Source organism: Prionailurus viverrinus, chromosome F2, assembly GCF_022837055.1.
Source record: "Prionailurus viverrinus isolate Anna chromosome F2, UM_Priviv_1.0, whole genome shotgun sequence".
In the NCBI taxonomy this organism is placed as follows: domain Eukaryota; kingdom Metazoa; phylum Chordata; class Mammalia; order Carnivora; family Felidae; genus Prionailurus; species Prionailurus viverrinus.
The window spans coordinates 64,432,944-64,449,618 of record NC_062578.1 but is presented as its reverse complement, the minus strand read 5'-3'; the positions used below and the strand labels follow the sequence as shown (position 1 = coordinate 64,449,618).

Below are 16,675 nucleotides of genomic sequence, written 5' to 3'. Positions count from 1 at the left end.
TCACGGAAAGAGCCTGAACCGGGAATTAAATAACATTGTGAGCTTTGGCAAATCACTTGATCTTAGCAGGCGTTAGTGTCTTCAACTGTAAAAGTCTGGTTGAAAACTAAGGTAACTTCAGCATTCTCTGAGATGACATAGATATCTTCTCACCGTCTTTATTTATTTTCCTGGTTCATTTGTCCAGTTGCCTTACTAGCCCATTGTGGGTTACTTTTAGGAACTTTGATCAATTTGCCAAATACAGTCAAACTGTCTTTTCAACCCACTGACAGCAAAGCTTCCCAGGTAAAGCTTTCCTTTACACTTCTCGACTCCCTTTCACTGTGATAAAAAAAAAACCTACCTGCTTTTTTCTCTTTCTTTTACCCTCATTCCATGTAGACTATATACTTCTCTCTTAAAATGCTGTCATTGAAATTCAAAGCTCATTATCTTATAATGTAACTGTTAGTTTTCATATGCAGTATTTATTTATACTTATTTTTTCAGTGTTTTTAAATAAATTAAAATCTTTTTAAGTTTTCATATTAGTAGAATAGGCATTTAAAAAATGTTTTTGATTATTTGATTTTGTGATGTATCATGACTCATGGGAAAACTGCATGTTGACTTTTTAGGGTTTTTTTATTAATTTTATGGAAAATTAATCTAATACATATATTTTAATTTTCAGGTCATCTGCAATATCAAATATGCATGTTGTCATAGTTGAAAGTGGCAGTTTAAATGTAGCTAGTTAAATGTGGTTGGAAAAAGCCTTGGGTTAGTAGTTAAGCATAAGATCATAATACTCTATTGTTCTCTGAATTTAAGGAGAAAAATCAATTGTGACATTTTACATTTGTTTTCAATTTGCCTATTGGTAAAACATACCTTTTTACACCTATATGCATATTGTTTTCATTTTCTCTTCTATTTTTAAGGGGAAGTTTATATTAGACATTTAAAGGTATGTTAATATAAACATTTTAGCAAAGTGTAATTATTAATGGGAAAATACCATAGGAATAACATTAGTTTGCCTTTAAAAGATGTGTTGTTGTTATTGGCATCTTTAATAATATCCTCTTTTATCTTCCAGTGTTGAGATTTTCCAAATGTCTGGCCAACTCTTTCACTCTTTCTATACTTAGATGTTATGTAAAAGAGGAACAGAATAGCAAAATCCTGTTCAAGGATTTTGGTGTTGCACTGTGACTTGCTTTATGTTTTTTAATGTGTTGTTTAGACTTTGAAAAGCTTTATAAATAACCAAGACCACTTTTTCTTAAAATCATGACTTTCATATAATATCTTTTCTTCTTTGTTCTTTTCAAATCTAGGTGACTGTGGGGATCATGTTGTCATAATGAACACAAGGCACATTGCATTTTCTGGAAATAAATGGGAACAAAAAGTGTACTCCTCACATACTGGGTAAGATAACGCCATTGTCCAACAGACATATGAAAAAATGCTCAACATATCTAACCATCAGGGAAGTGCAAATCAAAACCACAATGAGGTATCACCTTAACATCTGTCAGTGTGGCCGCTAAGACAGTAAATAATAAGTGTTGGTAAGAATGTGGAGAAAAACGAACCTTCATGCACTGTTGGCGGGAATGTAAATTGGTATGGCCACTGTGGAAAACAGTGTGGAGGTTCCTCAAAAAACTAAAAATAGAAATACCATATGATCCAGTAGTTCCACTACTAGGTTATTACCCAAAGAAAACAAAAATACTAATTTGTAAAGATACATATACCTCTATGTTTATTGCGGCATTATTTATAATAGTCAGGATAGAGAAGCAACCCACGTGTCCATTGATACATGAATGGATAATGATGTACATGTGTGCATGTGCACTGGAATATTACTGAGCCATAAAAAAGATGCAGTCTGGCCATTTGCAACAACATGGATGGACCTAGAATATATAGCGCAAAGTGAAATGTGTCAGAGAAAGACAAATACCATATGCTTTCACTTATGTGTGGAATCTAAAAAAACAAATGAACACACAAAAAAGCAGAATCAGACCTATAAATACAGAGAACAGATTGATGGTTGCCAAAGAGGGTAAGAGTGGAAGGGAGGGTGAAAGGGAGTGGGAGATACAGGCTTTCAGTTATGGAATGAATAAGTCACAGGGATAAAAGATACAGCATAGGGACTATACTCACTGGTGTTACAATAGCCTTGTATGATGACAGAAGGTAGCTACACTTGTGGTGAGCATAGCATAATATTGTTGAATCACTAAGTTGCACACCTAAAACTAATGTAACATCAAGTATCAACTACTCAAATAAAAAAAAAAATGATACTGCCATTGTCAAAGAATATAGGCACTTGAAATATATTACTTTAAAAATACTATTGGGGCGCCTGGTTGGCTCAGCCAGTTGAGCATCCAGCTTTGGCTCAGGTCATGATCTTGCACTTCGTGGGTTCAGGTGCCGCATCGGGCTCTGTGCTGACAGCTCGGAGCCTGGAGCCTGTTTCGGATTCTGTGTCTCCCTCTCTCTCTCTCTGTCCCTCCCTGGCTCTCACTGTCTCTCTCTCAAAAATAAATAAACATTAAAAAAAAAAAAATACTATTGATCTTACTATGGGTACCTGGCTGGCTCAGTTGAAAGAGCATGCAACTCTTGATCTTGGGGTTATGAGTTCAAGTTCCACAAAAAATATATTAAATAAGTAACCATCCTTTAAAAAAAAAAAAACAGAAAAGAATAATTGATCTTACTTAAAAGAAAAAGCTATTTTCAAAAATTGGCATTTAAGGAAATACTAATTTTGCACATGCTGCGTATATAATTTACTCAACCAAAAATAACCCACAGAACTACACCAAATACTAGTTATTATTAACAGTATTTGTTTTTTCTAGAAGCTTTTCACATAACCTCTCTGATCTAGATTATTCTCATTTTTAAATCAATCTTCTCATTTATTTCTGTTTCCTGTAATTCATGTCACTGTTGTTTCTTGAACTATCTTAAACTTCTGAAAATACATGAGATGTTTAAGGAATGGTGAACAAAATCCCAAGTTTGGAAGATACCTAAAATCTCCACAACATACCTCTCAACGTCCAGGTCTCTCTGCCTGTGTTTGAATAATAGTGATCTCATGGCTTGTAAGGCAGCCCATTCATTCCATCTTTGAAATGGTTTAAATTTTAGAAAGATCTTTATGCTGTTGAATCCTAATCTGTTTTTCTTTAGCTTTCATATTAGTCTTAGTTCTCCTCTTTGGACAGTGTAAAATAATCATATCTCTCCACATGACATCCTTCAGATCATTTTGAGATAGGAATCAATAAGAGCCCCTTGATTTGTCTTTTCCCTAAGCTAAACATCTGTAGTTACTTCAGAGTTCTTTATATGGTGTCCCTTTGACTATCCCCTTATATCTTGGTCACTCTCTAGTGTCTTTCTTAACTAAATACACTCAACTGGCTATGTTCTGATGGCTTCCTAGTATAATGGGAGTCGTCCATCTTTCAGTTATATAATCCTCTATTGGGTGGTACATGGAGTTCACTATCAGCCAAAACTCCCAAGTCTTTCTTAAACATGCTGCTGTTTAACCATGTTTTAACCCATGTTAACCCAACTACAATACCTTAAGTTAAATTTTACCTCCAGCCTTTTAAAATTTTCTGAGATCTTGGGGCGCCTCAGTGGCTCGGTCGGTTGAGCGTCCGACTTCGGCTCAGGTCACGATCTCGCGGTCCGTGAGTTCGAGCCCTGCGTCAGGCTCTGGGCTGATGGCTCAGAGCCTGGAGCCTGTTTCCGATTCTGTGTCTCCCTCTCTCTCTGCCCCTCCCCCGTTCATGCTCTGTCTCTCTCTGTCTCAAAAATAAATAAACGTCAAAAAAAAAATTTTTTTTTTAATCTTCTGAGATCTTGATTGCGTCATGTAATGTGTTAAGCCCTCTGCTTCAGGTCATATACAAATTTAATTAAATACCTCCTATACTGTCATGCAAGATACGGTTAGAAATGTTGAACTTTCATTCTTGATTAAAATTGTTTATTTCCAATTGCACCTTCATCTTAGACAAGCAGACTTTAATGTCTCCATCTGTTTCTTTTCATCTCTTGCCTAAGTGGGTCTTAGGCAATGCTAGGAATAACTTTTTTTTTTTAAAGACTTTATTTTTTTTTTAATGTTTATTTTTGAGAGAGAGAAAGAGAGCACGTACAAGCAGAGGAGGAGCAGAGAGAAAGGAAGACAGAGGATCCAAAGTGGGCTCTTTGCTGACAGCAGACAGTGGGACTTGAACTTGCAAACCATGAAATCCTGCCCTGAGTCAAAGTTGGACGCTTAACCAACTGAGCCACCCAAGTGACCCACTCAGAATAACTTTTTTGCTTCCATTAGCCAGACTTTGCCCATTCTCCTTAAACTTACTCATGAAATTGTTACTTAACATAACCAAAATAAATTCACATCCAGCTTCAGTAGTTTCTGCTATTAGGAAATCTGTACAGATAAACCAAATTCTATAAAATTTAGAGGTAACGGGGGAAGAACTATGAAAAGTCAGGGTAACATAATGCGATAAAAGCATAAAGGGGGAAGTATTGGCACAAAATGCTATAATAATTACTGTAGCAGTAATATCTGTGGAAAATAATAGCACAGCTAGTAGCGAACAGCTAGTATAACATGCCCTCTGCTGGTAGTGTCCCCTTCAGTAGAGCTGTCTTATCTAAGGTTGAAACTCTAAACTTGTACGTTATCGGTACCCAATTACCACTACTGCTCCAGAATCCTTCATTTTAGCCAACATATTGCTATTTCTTGCCTTTCTGCCTTTGCGTGTGTTATTCTCCTTCACAGGAGTCTTTCTCAAGAACTCATATTTATCCATTAAAACCTGGCTCATTCAACCTCTTCTTGAATGCCTTCCCTATTGTCTCAACCCCGTATGGTAAATAACTGTTTTGTTTCTCAGTTTCTGTTGACTCTTCACTTACTTTGTTACTTCATTTCACTGGATGTACCACTTTTTTTATGCTCAGAACATTATTACATTATATATTCAAATTTTAACTTTCTAGTTATAAAAATTTTAATATATGATAATTTTAGGAAATGCAGAAAAGTTTAAAGAAGGAACTAAAAATCATTTTTCATCCTGTGGACTAAACATTTTAATACATATACAAGTTTACATCTTTTTTTCACTTTATATAAAATTATCAGAAAGCCTTTTTATAAATAGTTTGTCACTGTGTAGTAATACAGAATATGATTTGCATACATAATATCCTTTTTTTTAATTAAAATTTTTAGTTTCATAAAGAGCTGAAAAACATCTTTATACATGAGGCTTTTTCAACATATAGGATAATTTAAAATAAAACTGGAAATGTAATGAATTTCAAGATGAAAGGGATGATAATTGATCTTTTAATTATCAATTAAAGTGCATAAGAATGCCTGGTTTTATAAAACTGCTGCCACAGCACATCATTAATAATGATTTAATAATAAGATTGTGCTACTTTGATGGACATCTGATTGTTTACATTTGCATTATTATAAGGTATCAGTGCTTTCCTTAGCATGTTCTGAACATTTTATCTATTAAGAATATTAGTCCACTATTATATAGTTTACTTTTTACAAATTTTCTTTATGATGTCCTTTGTTGTATGGTTATTTAACTCTTATGTAATTAAATCTCTCTTTTCCCTTACAATTTGTTCTATGTTTTCTAGTCTCAGAAAATGTTTTCTTGTCCAAATATATCATAAACATTCACTTCTCATTATTTTGGAGGTCAGGTGAGATATGTATGTGTGCACCCTGAACTTTGACATCTAACTGTTCAGTCATATAAATGTATTGGTAGGATTAGAAATATAGCTTACTGTTAGATGCCTCAGTAGAATTCACGGAGTCATTTTTTTGTGGACGGGATACTGTCATATTTGTCTACATATCCCCAGCACCCAGCACAGTAGGCACACAGTAAGTATTTACTGAATTAATTTGCATTGAAAAAAAAATGATGAACATTTTAAACAAAGTTTCTTCTCTTCCATTTAGGCTATCCCACACTGGAGGAAGAAGTGTAGTTACTTTGTCACCAGTAAAAATCAACTGAGTATTTATTACATTATTCAAATCATTCCTCTACTCAGAATTTTATGCCACCTTTCCAGATTCTTCAGAATAAAGTCCAAACTCATGAACTAAAATGTAAATGGTATTATACTTTAGAACTTGGCATCCCAATGTTAAAAACAGAAAGGTGATCTTTAGCGTAGAAGTTGTAAAGTACTTTTTTTCCACAGAGAGAAAGAATACAGGAATTGAAGTCTAGACAGGTATTTCTTTTTCTGAAACTGAAATCCCTTGAAACAAATGAAAGTATCACTTTGAATATTATCCATCTTTCTCAGCAGACTTCTAAATCTGCTTTTTTAAATTTTATTCCTGAAATGTGGTTCTTTCAAATGTTTTTAAGTCTGATTGAAACTTATGAAAGGAATTACATTTAGGTAATCTTTAACTTCTTGCAGAGTCCACTGAGTTTATGTTTTCTTTTCCCCTTCCTCAAAAATCATTTAGGCTTTATCCATTCAACATAATGAAACCTTACATCTGTATATTGTTTTTGTTTTAAATTTCTTAAGCACTTTCACAAACATTTTCGCATATAAGTAAACTCATATAAGGAAGTAAAGCAAGTTACCTACTATTAAACTGGTAGCCACCGGCAAACCTAGATTCCAGACTGGGGTCTGGGGCATCCAAGTTACTAAGCTGCCATCAATACTGTCCCAAATATTTATATGTATTTTAAATCTCCATTTATCTATTTTATGTATAAATTTGATATGAACACAGTATTGCATCACTTAGGACCAACATATAACTCTTGGTGGTCTTTTACCAACTATTAACAGGAAACAGGATCATTCCCTGTTTTGAATGTTTTTTTTTTTTTTTTTTTTTTTTCTCAACGTTTTTATTTATTTCTGGGACAGAGAGAGACAGAGCATGAACGGGGGAGGGGCAGAGAGAGAGGGAGACACAGAATCGGAAACAGGCTCCAGGCTCTGAGCCATCAGCCCAGAGCCTGACGCGGGGCTCGAACTCACGGACCGCGAGATCGTGACCTGGCTGAAGTCGGACGCTTAACCGACTGCGCCACCCAGGCGCCCCTCCCTGTTTTGAATATGAACTGGACTTAGACCCAAAGTGGCTACCCCTGTTTTCCCCAAACCCGACCCCTAGGTTATATAGACATTCTGATACGGCAGGGAATGTGAAGCATATTGGCTCACTGCTTTTTCTTTCTTAAATTCAAGCATGAACAACTACTTCAGAATGAATGAAAACAATAGTTATGCTAAGAATTTTACAAGATATGCAATTTTTATGAAATGAAGACAGTTGACCACTTAAAAAGAACAGTATTTCGAATAGCATAGGTTACCACTTAATTTTTAAGACACTAATGAAAATCATAGTTCCCAGAAACAAGAATAGCTTCATAATAAAAATAGTTTTCATATTATAAAACCATATGCATTTCAAGAAATAGTATATCATAGCCTACTCCCAGTTTTAATGCCTTTGCGTCTTTTAACAGCTATCCAGGTGGATTTAGACAAGTAACAGCTGCTCAACTTCACCAGAAGGATCCAGTAGCAGTAAGTTTATTGTATTTTTTATTTATTAATCATCTGTGGGAAGACTGGTTCAGGAACTGTTTTTCCAGTCTAGCTCCTCTTCTAATGTAGCTATCATTCAAGGCTATAAATTCTGCACTTTAACTGTATCACACAAGTTTTGATAAGCATTATTTCCTATCATTCAATTGTATATGTTTTCTAATTACTGTTTACTATGTTTTGCATTTAGCCAGTTTTGTTGCTTTTCTTTTTAATTACTTGATGCTTGCGTGATTATCTAGAATATGTTTGCTGAAAATGTCTTGGAGAGAGAGATGTTTATATCTATGTAAGATTATACATCCATTATATCAAAAATGCAAAGTACATTCCAATCAAAAAAAGTCTTACTGACTTTTTTTTTTTGTTTATTTGATTTATTGATTACCTGAAAGAGTTCTGTTACGAACTCAATTGTGGGTTTATTTTTCCCCTGTATTTCTGTCAGTTTTTGTTTTGTATGTTTTGAAGATTTAGTGTTAGATGAATTTAAGTTTGGAATTACATTCTTCCTAAGAATTAATCATGGTACCAACAGCCATTTTTGTCTCTAATTATACTTTTTATCTCGAGGTCTTTTTGTTTTTTTAGTAAACTATATCAGCCTTCTTTTGATAGTGTTTGCCCAATAAATCATTCTACTTTAAATCTATTTGTTTGTTTATTTATTTATTTATTTACTTACTTACTTATTTATTTTTCTGTCACAGAGGTCATATTTATTGATCGTTAACATCCTAAGCATAGAACTATGCACTTTATATGATTTTTTTTAAACATAATTTATTGTCAAGTTAGCTAGTATATAGTATATACAGTGGCTCTTGGCTTCGGGGGTAGATTCCTAAGTTTCCTATGCTTACATACAATACCCAGTACTCATCCCAACAAGTGCCCTCCTCAATACCCATCACACCTGTTTTCCCCTCCCCCCCCCCAATCAATCCTCAGTTTGTTCTTTGTATTTAGAGTCTCTTATGGTTTGCATCCCTCTCCGTTTGGAACTATTTTTTCCCTTCCTTTCCCCCATGGTCTTCTGTTAAGTTTCTCAAGTTCCATATATGAGTGAAAACATATGATATCTTTCTCTGACTGAGTTATTTCACTTTACATAATAGTCTCCACTTACATCCACATTGTTGCAAATGGCAAAATTTCATTCTCTCTCATTGCTTGCCAAGTAGTATTCCATTGTATGTATAAACCACAAAAATTTTCTAAGGACCTTGTTTTGATCTGGAGGAAAGTCAAGATAATTGATTAATCTTACACTTCTAATAAATAAACTCAATCCGAAAGAAGGCAAGAAAGGAGATTTTATTTAATTTTTTCCTCTCCTTCTTTCTTGCCTTCTTTTGGATTGATTGAGTTTATTTATTAGAAGTCTAAGAGTAATCAATCTTTACCTTCTTCCAGATCAAAACAAGGTCCTTAGATGATTTTTAACACCTACTGTCCCTCACACAGTCAACAATTTTTAAAACCCTTCCAATTCAACATTCTTGTTACTGTTTTATACAGTTAACTGATTTTTTATTATTTTCTTTGCTTACAAATCCTTTTCCCGTAACAGTCTTCCTTTGGGATTAATTTCCTTCTTGAAATACTTCTTTTGACATTCCTATCATAACATTCTTTTAATAATAAACTTTTTATTTTTGTCTGAAACTGTCTTTATTTTTGCTTTCTTCTTGAAAGATAGTTTTGCTTATTTAGTATATGCAATTCTAGGATAACCATTTTTCTCTCTCACCTGTTTGAAGCTACTGTACAAGCAGATTTTAGCTTCTGTTATTGCTATTGATATGTTAGATGTCAGTTGAACTGTTTCTTTGTATGTATTCTGTCTTTTTTGCAGGGGTGGGGGGATACTTCTGAGATCTTTCCTTTGATTTTAGTTTTCCTGTTTCTTTTCAAGTCTTACTTATTTTGCTTAAGGACTGGCATCTTCAGTGCTGAAAATTTGTCAGCTCTTATGTGTTCTCTTATTCCCTTTATTCTCTATCTGTTCTTTCCCTTTGGAAATCTGATTACATTTGCAGTTGACTGTCTTATTGTACATGAATCATTAGCTCTCTTTCATATTTTATGTCTCCCTGTCTGACATTGTGTTGCATTGTCAATAATTTCTTTTTAATTTTTTTAACATTTATTTATTTTTTGAGACAGCACAAGCAGGGGAGGAGCAGAGAGAGAGGGAGACACAGAATCCGAAGCAGCTCCAGGCTCTGAGCTGTCAGCACAGACCCTGATGCAAGGCTGTAACCCACGAGCTGTGAGATCATGACCTGAGTCAAAGTCGGACACTTAACAGACTGAGCCACCTAGGCGCCCCTTGTCAATAATTTCTTAATGTTCTACTTTCTCTAATTATCTTTTTTACCTATATCTGATCCAATCAACGCTTTTATTGAGTTTCCTTTTTTTTTTTTTAATGTTTATTTATTTTGAGAGAGGGAGAGAGCATGTGAGCAGGGAAGGGGCAGAGAGAGAGAGGGAGAGAGAGAATCCCAAGCAGGCTCCACACTGTCAATGCAGAGCTCAACGTGGGCGGGGCTCGATCCCACAAACCATGACTTGAGCCAAAATCAAGAGTTGGCTGTCTAACTGACTGAGCCACCCAACCACCCACTCCCTTTTAGTGAGTTTCTAATTTGAATTTTTTTTTTTTCCCGTGAAGTTTCACTACTTGTTTCTTTTTCAAGTTTGCTGGTCAGTTTTGACAGTCTTTCTGTTTCTTTGTCATACTTTGGTTCCTTATATTTTTTAAGCCTTGTAAACCTAATTCTTAGTGTTTATATCTGATTCTAATATTTGTGTTCTTCGTGGCTTTGCAATTTATTGTTTCTGCTCAGGACACTTGATAAACTCATGGACCTTGAAACTTCATCACTGAGAATTCTTTGAGACCTGTGTCTTCAAAGTGGATTTATTCACAAAAGATTGACTTAGCTTCTGGCAGGTGCATGAAGCTATACCAACCTAAGACCTGTTTAGGCTATACTCTAGACTTCTGGGTTTTGATCCCAAGGGTGAATTTTAGGCCTTGAAGCCTTGTGCAGTAAGGCTCATAGTTATCTGTTTCCTATCAGGAAAGATTTGAATTTTTTAATTTCTCCACTGTACACCCTGGATGTTGGCTTTCTGTTGAAAACCTAGGTTTATGAGGAAGTCTTTGATCCTACTTCCTGACCAAAAAGAGGTAGTCCTTTGAAACCCAAGCCCTGCACTAAGCTGATGCCCTCTGGGCAAATGCCAGCCTCAGGACTCTTTTTTTTTTTGGTAGTACTTTGTCCTACTTCTGGCCTCCAGTTGTTTCCATGCTTTAGAAAAGATCTTTAAAAACATATTATTAACTTCATTAACACTTATTTATTATTTGAGTAATATACTAGGAGAAAGTTTTAACCTAAATATTACCTTTCACGACTGCCTGGGTGGCGCAGTCGGTTGAGCGTCCGACTTCAGCCAGGTCACGATCTCGCGGTCCGTGAGTTCGAGCCCCGCGTCGGGCTCTGGGCTGATGGCTCAGAGCCTGGAGCCTGTTTCTGATTCTGTGTCTCCCTCTCTCTCTGCCCCTCCCCCGTTCATGCTCTGTCTCTCTCTGTCCCAAAAAATAAATAAACATTGAAAAAAAAAAATAAATAAATAAATAAATAAATATTACCTTTCAGTATTGCTAGAAGCGAAGTCTCCTGTTGCCATTTCACAATTTTATATTTCCTTCCTTAACACTTCACAACCCAGTCTTTGAAATATACACATAAGATAGATAACATTTTCCTCATTAGGAACTATTTTAGCTTTTTACCTAAATACATTTATAAATGAACAAAGTGTGCCGTGAAGACATTCTTTTGTATTTCCCTATAATAGCGAATAAAAATAAATACCTATTGTTAGGATGCAACCATTTGTTTGGTGTAATACTGCCTACGATTTTCTTGGGGGTGAGGGAAAGGGGGACATTTTACTTCTTATCATTTATGCGTATTTTACAAAACTATGCTCAGAGATTGCTTAAGAAATATTTAATGTTCTATTTCAAGATGTGTTTTGGGGCTATTACAGATCAATAAAATATCCTATTTTGACTATATGGATTGTATATTGGTACTAAAAACTTGTAAGGGCTGCTGATAGTGTGTACTGTAAGTGCTACAATAAATTGTAGTTTTACTATTTAATAAATATTTTTAAAATGTAAGTTTCTTTGTTATTCTGGCATGCTCACTGTACACTAGGAGGCAGTAGAGTCCTACTTTTTTATAAGAATTTGGCATTTGACACCATTTGTAGAAACTGTTCCAACTTACATTTTGTAAACAAATATTAGAATACATTACAAAATGTTTGATGAAGTCCTGGAAAATAGTTCAGAATTAAATCCATTTGAATTATTACCTCATTTAAATTATGTTCTTTTTTTGAGTATTAATTTTAACTTTGTGTTTTGAAAAGGAACAACTTGCTAAGGAAGAGGTCAGTTATTTTACTTCCAAATCAAATACTTAAGTGTCTGCCTGGAACAGTAGGTCTTCTGCCAGCAGACATAATTTGCTAATCAGTACTTGGTATATGGGCTTGTAAGAGAGTTTGTTTCATAATGCGTCCTTCTGATTATTAGTACAGCCCTGGAATATTATTTGTAAAATACATTAAATAGTACACTTAAATAGTTATTAGTAGGTTATTAAATATTTCAAAATATTGGGGTGCCTGGGTGGCTCAGTCTGTCGGGTGTCTGACTTCGGCTCAGGTCATGATCTCGTGGTTCATGAGTTCGAGCCCTGTGTTGGGCTCTGTGCTGACAGCTCAGGGCCTGGAGTCTGCTTCAGATTTTGTGTCCCCCTCTCTCTCTGCCCCATCCCTGCTTATGCTCTGTCTCTATCTTTTAAAAATGAATAAACATTAAAAAAATTAAATATTTCAAAATATTATAATCATATATGTCATTAATTATAAACTCAAGTAAATATGTTGATTGAGCTTTTCCTTATCCCTACCATAGTTATAGTTTAAGAGTTTTTGTCCTTGTATTGTTTTCTAACATAGTTCCTTTCTTGTTTTTCCCCCCTCCTGTAGTTAGTAAAGTTATTTTGAGTGAAACAAATGGCATATGCCCTAGTTTACAGGTTGTATGTGGAAGGTCTTGAGTATTTATTAACCTCACTTTTACTCTGTCTTTCTCACTTTTTGAATTCCTTAGAACTTATACATAAGTCTGTACAGCTATAATTGATTGATTGCATGCACGTGTTGTGTTATTATTTGGGGGAGTATATTGTTTGTATGTCTGTCTTTTTCTCTCCCCTGTCAGCTTATAACCTTTCTACACTTTGTGGCTGTCCCTAATTTGGGTGTTACGGTGCATTTTTTTAATAGGGAGAGTTTTTCAAAAACCAACTTGTTAGTTCAAGTGACTACAGTTAAATTTTGTTAAGAACATGAAACCTAAATGGCATGTAACCCTACCAAAATGATAAAAATTGCTGCTAGGATGATATTCAGAGGATATAATGGCTGGCTTGTCCAGATAAGGTGCTACGTAATGTTAATATTGTCAGTTTCTGTTTAAGACTTTTAAAAATTAAAAATCTTAGGGGCGCCCAGGTGGCTCAGTTGGTTAAGCATCTGACTTTGGCTCAGGTCGTGATCTCACAGTTCATGAGTTCAAGCCCCACGTCAAGCTCTGTGCTGACAGTTCAGAGCCTGGAGCTGCTTTGGATTCTGTGTTTCCTCTTTCTCTGCCCCCTCCCCCACCTCAAAAATAAATAAACATTAATTTTTTTTATTTAAAATTGTAAAGACTAATATCTAGATCAGTGCTAATAGAAATTTCTGTCATGATGAAAATATTCTTCTGTCTGTACTGATAAATATGGTAACCACTAGGTGCATGTGGCAGTTGACCACTTGAAATGTGGCTTGTGTGACTGAGTAACTGAATTTTTATTGCTTTTAATTTTAACAATGTAAGTCTCTATTAAAATCTCCAGAACATGGAGTATTAACAGCACTAAATTGGAAAATGTATTAAGAGATACCACTAGCTTTTGTATGTAGTTAGGTTTTGTGGTCTGATTTGATGAGAAAATTAAAGGAATAGGAAATCCTCTTATAGGACAACCCTGTTCTATCATGTCTAATTTAGTGAATTAGCTCTAATAAGTGTCAAATTACATCCTTGGAATATGAGCACAGATGGTAAAAATTGATGCAACCCTTCAGATGTCCCTATCAGCAGTTTTATGAGGACCTTGCAGTATATTTGTAGGTCCTATATACCAGCAGGCCCCCAGGAGGTTATGGAACACAGAATGACACTCTGTGGCCTTCTCTTGACAAAGCATACATCAAATCACATTCAGACCAACAATGAGGATAATCTTAAAAGGGGAAATGTAAATCATGGAAAGGTTAGTTTGCCATCTTGAAAATGGGTATGGTAGAGAGAAAGGATTTTTTGTCTTCTTGAGAAGTTACAGAGAGAAACACATTATAGATGTGATTGCTTGTACTATGTGTCTATTCTGGAAGTAAGACTGCCTGGTTTGAATTCCAGCACTGCCACTTACTAGATATATGAAGTTGGGGGAGTTCTTTAACCTCACTAAATCTGTTTCCTCACCTGTGGAATGAGACTCAGCATCCTAAACAAGATAACAAATATAATGCAACTAACCACCATACACAGTAATTTTTCAGTGAATGATAACCTTACCATTGTTGTGGATTTGTGACTTAGAGTCAGTCTCATAACTGTAGGGTCAGGCTAACTTTACGAATTGGAAACTTCCTGATCACCTACCTGGAGAAAACAGGAGTAAGGCCTCCCTGGGTTCTGCTCAGGTCAGTATGTAACAGATTATTTGAGTCATAGGTTTTTGTATAATCTTAGAGAAAGCTTGTACAAGTTTTTTTTTCTTATTCTAGCTATAATTGGCACATAGGAGATTAAAAATAATCTCGTTTTGTGCTTTTCCTTTAAAATAAATTAAGTCAAATAGAGCCTAAAGAAAATAGTAATGTACAAAATAATGATTCTTTTGCTGTTGTTGCCACATGTCTACTTAGGTCTCAATTCCTTTCATTTCACTTGAGTCTGAGCCCACTTGTTTTCATCACTATCTGTAAATGTCAGATTTTTCTTACTGAATCCTATATATGTCTGTTTTTCAGATTGTGAAACTAGCTATTTATGGCATGCTGCCAAAAAACCTTCACAGAAGAACTCTGATGCAGAGGTTGCATCTTTTCCCAGATGAGGTAAGTCAGTGGTTGTTAGTTATGATGCTTCAACAAGGAACCATGGCCAGAGTACCTGTTAAATTGAGGGTACTCATTGTTGATTTCATCAGCTACAAAAAACGTGTGAATTTCACTTACCTTTCATGTGACTAGTAGCAAAATTTGCATGAATCATGAATTAATAGCTTAGGTTTGGTTGCTAATTTATTTTCCTTGATATAATTTTAGAATACTTGTTCCTATTCAAAATGTATTCAGTTAAAAATGTACTTGAAAAAAAAAACATTTTTATTTATCACTGTTAAACTATTTTAAGTACTTGAGCTTTTCTCTTTAGTATACTGTAATGAAACACTAGAAGGTCTATAATAAAATAGTTGAGTCCAAGCTCTGGAATCAGGTATCTGGATTAGAATTCATGATCACCATTTACTGATGTCATTATCTGTTTTCTCATCAGTATAATGGAAATAATGGTACCTACTTGCTAAGGTTGTGGTAAGAGTTAAATGAGGTAACATTTGTGGAATGCTTAGAACGGGGCCTGACACAGTAAGTGCTATTTGCTGTCACTACCATGGTTGTGATTGTTGTCCTTAGAGTTCCTACTAGAGGAATAATGTGGAAATGAATTCCACACTATCAAGTTATACCAGTGATTTAAATCACTGTGTGCTCTATTTACTTAGCTTAAGCAATGCATGAGTAAATTATTCGTGCTTTTATCAAAATGGTTAATGTATTGCTTTTGCTTTGCATGAATGAGTAGAATTTTCCAGTATTCACTTTACCTCTGAAGTAACAAGTATGGGAGTAGTGTCATCATCTAAGGATAAATGACCTTCATGAAAGCACAGTTTTAAAACTCCTAATTCTTTCTTTTAATTTATTTTTTTCTTATTTGAGAGAAAGAGCACATGCGAGCCAGGGAGAGGGGCAGAGAGGGAGGGGGGGGGGAAGAGAGAGAGAGAGAGAGAGAGAGAATGAGAATCTCAAGCACTCAAGCAGATTCCACATTCCTCATGGAGCCTGACTGAGGACTCAATCCCATGACCCTGGGATCATGACCTGAGCTGAAATCAAGAGTCAGCTGCTAACTGACTGAGCCAACCAGGCCCCCCTAAAACTCCGATTTCTGATTGTACTCTCCCATTTTTTTAGAAACCATAATTTCTAAAAAAACAAAAAATGATAATGTAGATATAAAATCTTAATTATTAGGCAGTCAAGTTTGAATGTGGATGTTTTAAGTATTCATGGTAGTTCAACTACAACAAATTACTTAAATAATTTCAGACTATAAAATTAACGAGTCCGCTTCCCCCCCAAAAAAATTGTCAAATATTCAGAAGCTTGCTACACAGTTTGTTGTCCAGGCCATAGGGAAGTAGGCACTCAGATTGCTAGGAGTACAAAATGGTGCAACCCATAAGGAATCAGAGAATTAGGTAATGTTACACAGAATACATACATAAGGAAAGTCAGGCTTGATCCAGCATTCTATTTTCTCTGAAGATACACAAAATTATTGTTTCCACATTATTTATAATAGTACAATAATAGAAACTAGTATTTATTCAGAGGAAATTGGATAAACTGTGTTATATCCATTCAGTCGGGTACTATGCAGTTATAAAAAAAGAACGCCAAATATTCTTATGATTTGATAACTAATGCTTTCTAGGATATATTGGTAAGTGAAAAAATATAGATAGCATACTACCTTTTGTAT

At 35.0% G+C, this 16,675-nt stretch overlaps 1 protein-coding gene across 1 annotated transcript in view; it reads left to right on the top strand.

Moving 5' to 3' along the window:
- Positions 1 to 16,675, top strand: part of MRPL13 (mitochondrial ribosomal protein L13) — a 49,053-nt gene that overhangs the window by 13,610 nt on the left and 18,768 nt on the right. Inside the window, exons 3-5 of the mRNA XM_047842226.1 lie at positions 1,326 to 1,419; positions 7,611 to 7,671; positions 14,875 to 14,961. Coding sequence (XP_047698182.1) covers positions 1,326 to 1,419; positions 7,611 to 7,671; positions 14,875 to 14,961 — 242 coding nt within the window. The remainder of the gene's footprint in view (positions 1 to 1,325; positions 1,420 to 7,610; positions 7,672 to 14,874; positions 14,962 to 16,675) is intronic.